The sequence below is a fragment of the Psammomys obesus genome, unplaced genomic scaffold (genome assembly GCF_907164565.1).
Source record: "Psammomys obesus unplaced genomic scaffold, mPsaObe1.curated_primary_1811, whole genome shotgun sequence".
NCBI classification, from domain to species: domain Eukaryota; kingdom Metazoa; phylum Chordata; class Mammalia; order Rodentia; family Muridae; genus Psammomys; species Psammomys obesus.
This window is the reverse complement of record NW_026593947.1, coordinates 1,917,599-1,922,033: the sequence shown is the minus strand read 5'-3', so window position 1 is coordinate 1,922,033 and position 4,435 is coordinate 1,917,599. Positions and strand designations below refer to the sequence as shown.

General features: G+C 48.5%; 1 protein-coding gene across 1 annotated transcript in view; it reads right to left on the bottom strand.

Annotated features, from left to right (window-relative positions):
• Positions 1-4,435, bottom strand: part of Rbm34 (RNA binding motif protein 34) — a 19,680-nt gene that overhangs the window by 5,859 nt on the left and 9,386 nt on the right. Inside the window, exon 6 of the mRNA XM_055617576.1 lies at positions 3,469-3,512. Within this exon, the coding sequence (XP_055473551.1) occupies positions 3,469-3,512 (44 nt within the window). The remainder of the gene's footprint in view (positions 1-3,468; positions 3,513-4,435) is intronic.

Genomic DNA, 4,435 nt, shown 5'->3' with positions numbered 1-4,435 from the left:
GCCTAATGTGGTGTACCCTGCTGGGCACAGGGCCTAATGTGGTGTACCCGGTGAGGCACAGGGCCTTGCCTAATGTGGTGTACCCGATGAGGCACAGGGCCTTGCCTAATGTGGTGTACCCAGTGAGGCACCATTGCAGAGAGCAAATTCTCCCAGGTGAGCAGCTGACAGTCAGAGACAGCAGTGGGCTAGGCACAGAGGCCGTGCCCACTTCCCCTCTCAGCGCTGGGATCCTATACACCTTGGGCCTGCGCATGCAGCCATAGTCTCTGTGATTTCCCCTGTACAACCTGGCAGTTTTCTACTGAGAAAAATGGCTGTGATTTATTAGATGTGAAACACTGCCGAGCACTGAGCCAGACATTCACATGTGTCTCTTAACCTCACCCCGACATGGGTGCTCTTTCCATGACTTTTTGTTGTTGTTGTTGTTTCAAGACAGGGTTTCTCTATGTAGCCTTGGCTGACCTGGACTCGCTTTGAGGCCCAGGCTGGCCTCGAACTCACAGAAATCTGCCTGCCTCTGTCTGCTGCCGAGTGTGGGGATTACAGGCGTGCGCCACCAGGCTTTTTCTGACTCTATGAATGAAGAATAAGGTGTGAAGAGGTGTGTGATCAAAAGGTGAACACACTGGCCAAGGACAGAAACTCAGTCTGGTGGTGTCTAGCACCTAATTCTCTCCCACAACCGACAGCTGCTGACAAACCCAAAGCTGACAACACCCCAAGAAGACAGGAACAGAATGTGGCTTTGTTCTTCTGTCTAAAAAGATCCTGTCACATGAACAGCAGAGGCGAGCAGACCGGTCTGCTTCAGGGAGAGCTGGCATTCCTCAGACCCAGTGAAAAATCACGAAGCACTGACAACACCCAGTGCTTGGCTCCCCTACCCCACAGCAGCCAGAAGGAACTGCTCTCAACTAATCTACTGTGTCAGAACTTCCGGCAGAAGCCATCAGAGAGGAAGGTCTTGGAGGAAAGCAGCCTGGACTCCAAGGCCAAGCTCCTCATGCCAAAGTAGACAGTAACGACACGGTCGAGCCTCAGCCAGAACCCTCCAAGGCACTGATGCTGGAGAGGCCATGCACAGAGCATCCCTGTGTGAGTTAACATCCTCAGGAAGATGGAGAGTGGGCAGGAGCTCCAGAGCACAGCTGTGGTAACAACGGGCCAGAGAAGAGTGGCCCAGCCCCACCTGGATCCTCCGAAGAAGGATCCAGACGAAGAAGGTGAGGATGCTGTGGGGAGGGGCAGTCAGCCTGCCAGTCAGGGCAGAGACAAGACTCGGGGGCGGAAAGAAAAGAAACCAGGAACCTCTTGTCAGCAAGATGGCATGGAACATAAGACGCATCAAAGGCTAACAGCTGAGCCTGTCTACAAGATGACTCAGTGAGTGCAAACGCCTACAAGACTGGAGCCTGGAGTCTGCTCCTCCGGTGCCCACATGGCGGTAGAGAACCGACTCCTACGCGCCTAAGGCAGCACATGGGTGCCCACACATTTCAATGGGTGTTAAAGCAGGTGTGCTGGGCAGGCTGGCTGCCACGGCGAGCAGTCGCGGAGCACAGCCTCCTGACAGACCCCGGGCTGCCTGGCTCTGGGACCAGTGCAGAGCCCTCTGCACATCCCCACTGCACCACAGGCTAACAAATGCCAGCACGCTATACCCGGCCTCAATAGAATAAGAAATTTCTTACCCTTTTGATTTTTAAAAAGACACTAAAGCTTTTGCATGCAGAATATGTAACTCTCATCCAACCCGTCTGTCTGTCTGAGGCTCTGTCTTTCTCTCTCTCCCTTTCCTACTCTCAGAAACAAGAGGAAAAGATAGCAGAAAACAGGTGAAGTTTTTACAATGCTTGACCAAATATGCAAATACCCAGTAAGCCCATAAAAACTGTTTGCTCTCTTAAACTATGAGAAAAACAGAAGCACAGTGTGAAGCCTTTGGAAAGGCTGACGCTGGTGACTGGTGAGGACATTGCGTGCTCGCCCACTGCTGGTGAATGAGAAGCATGCAGAGACGAGGGGTGGTGAGTGGCCATTTTTCAGGAAGCTAAAACACGCTACTGTAAGACACAGCCATCTCACCCCAGGGCTTCCTCAGAAATAAACTGGACACAATGTTTTCAGTCCTTGCTGCTTGAAAGGTAAAAACTGAAATCACCTTAATATCGACGGGCTATGAAGAAGCAACCTTTGCTAACTCTACACAGGACGCAGCCCTGACAGAAAACGGAACACGGATGCACACAGCACAGCTCTCAAAGTCATGCTGGGGAAGCCAGACCAGAAGATACAGTAGGCTGAACTGTGTGTGCTTACTAGCATAAAGCAGGCTGCACATCCCATCCAGAACAGCCACAAGTGGGAGAGTCTGCTGACATCACACACCAGCACATGCGGCCGCCTAGGAGCTGAGGTGGAGGGACGCACTGCAAGGGCACAGTAGAGCGGGCTAAGGAGCGCTCAGGACAAAGACTGCAGCAATGCCTTCACCAGCTCACCCACAGGCGGCCAGGAGTGGTGGTGCTCCCCTCCGCGCCCAGCACTCAGGAAACAAAGGCAGAAGGATCAGGAGTTCCACAGAACTTGCCACACAGCAAGACTGTCTCAAAAATCTAAGGGCTGGCAGGAGGTGGTGGTGCACGCCTTTAATCTCAGCACTTGGGAGGCAGAGGACAGGCAGATCTCCGTGAGCTCAGGGCCAGCCAGCCAGGCTACACAAAGAGATATGTCTCAAAACAACAAACAGGGCTATGTGTGGCTGCTGATAGAGCAGTCACTGAGCATGCACAAAGCCCTGAGGTCAAGTCCGAAATAGCAAAAAGGAAGATCCTAAAGTCACACATCTCAAGCATGCAATTTTCCTGAAGGTAAATTACACGTTTATAGAAAACAAAACAAAACACCTTAAACATAATGTTTCCCATGGCAAGAATCCTCATATGCAAAAAAAAAAAAAAAAAAAAAACAGGAAATAACAACTAGAGAAACAACATTTGAACCTTCTATCACAGACAGCTGACTTCCTCCCTACCAAGAAATTAAAACCAACCCTCCAGCACTCCGACAAAGCCAGGCCACCCTGCTGCGAGGCTGGGCGCCTATTCAGCCAGAACCACAAAGACCACTTTGACCTGTTAGGCTGCCCGGGACCAAAAAAGCCAAAAACACCATTCTTGTAAACTAAAACTGCTACTCCTTATAAAATGTGACTATAAACAGGTGATCAACTCTGTGGCATAACAGCCAAACTATAAAAGCAAAGTTTGTACAAAATTACCAGATATAAGGTCATTCATCAGTGTTGTCTATGAGATTAAACAAAACCTAAAACCCACCACTAAGTAGCCATCAGCAGGTGTACCTGAATAAATAGGGTATACTTTACAGAATACTAGGATGAGAAAGGAAGGAAGAAAGAAAAAAGAAAAAACAAAGAAAAGGATCTTATTATACACTTACTTTATTGTGGCCAACTTTTTGGACAGTGTTCCTTCTGCTGGCATCTTTTAAGAAAAAAAAAAATTAAGCATTTAAATCTGAGGTGTTTTTTCAACTTGGTTAACGGTTTCACTCTTTTCCCCTTTTCAGTGCTGGGGGCTGGTACCAGGGCTCTGTGCGCTGACTTGTGGTCTCTCTGCTACACCCCTAGCCATGTAAGTGGCATTTCAGTGGAAGCCAGAGTGTTCCAACCACGTGTACCTCAGGTAACTCAAAACACTTCAGGAAGATTAGGAAAGAAACAGCTCCGCTAACACGTGTGAAAAAGACTGAGACCAGGAGTGGTGGTCCCTTCCTGTACCCTACAGTCCCAGCACCTGAGAGAGGAGGAAGGTAAAGCCACCCTCAGCTACAAGTTAGTTTGAGTTCAAGGCTACAGGGAGCCCTAATTCAAAACGAAAAGGGGAAGAGTATGAGGCTTAGGATACAAGAGATTCCAGAGGGAACCACACTCAACAGCCTCTCTCAAACAGTGCAGGCACAAGTGCTCAGACTACAGCATGATCCCAAGCCAATGAAGAGTAAAGAAAAGTATGCTGAAGGCAGTTTTATAAAGTAAATGGGGGGACAACATTTATAAATTAACCCTTTCTATTTGTCCCGTGTAACTTTAAATGTCTAAACTGGTAATGTCTAACCTGGTTTCCTTGGCATCTCAGAGATTGTATATTCCCAATGGGCCCTAAAATTAGTGGGGCTGGGTTGAAGAGATGGCTCACAGGTGAAGAGCACTTCCAGAGGTCCCGAATTCAATCCCCAGCTCCCACATAGTAGCTCACAACCATCTATAGTGAGAGCTGGTGCCCTCTTCTGGTGTGCAGGCACACATGCAGACAGAATCCTTACATATAATAAATGAACAAATCTTTAAAGAAAAATAGCAATGCTTGCTTTTTTTTTTTTTTTTTTTTTTTTTTTTTTTTTTTTG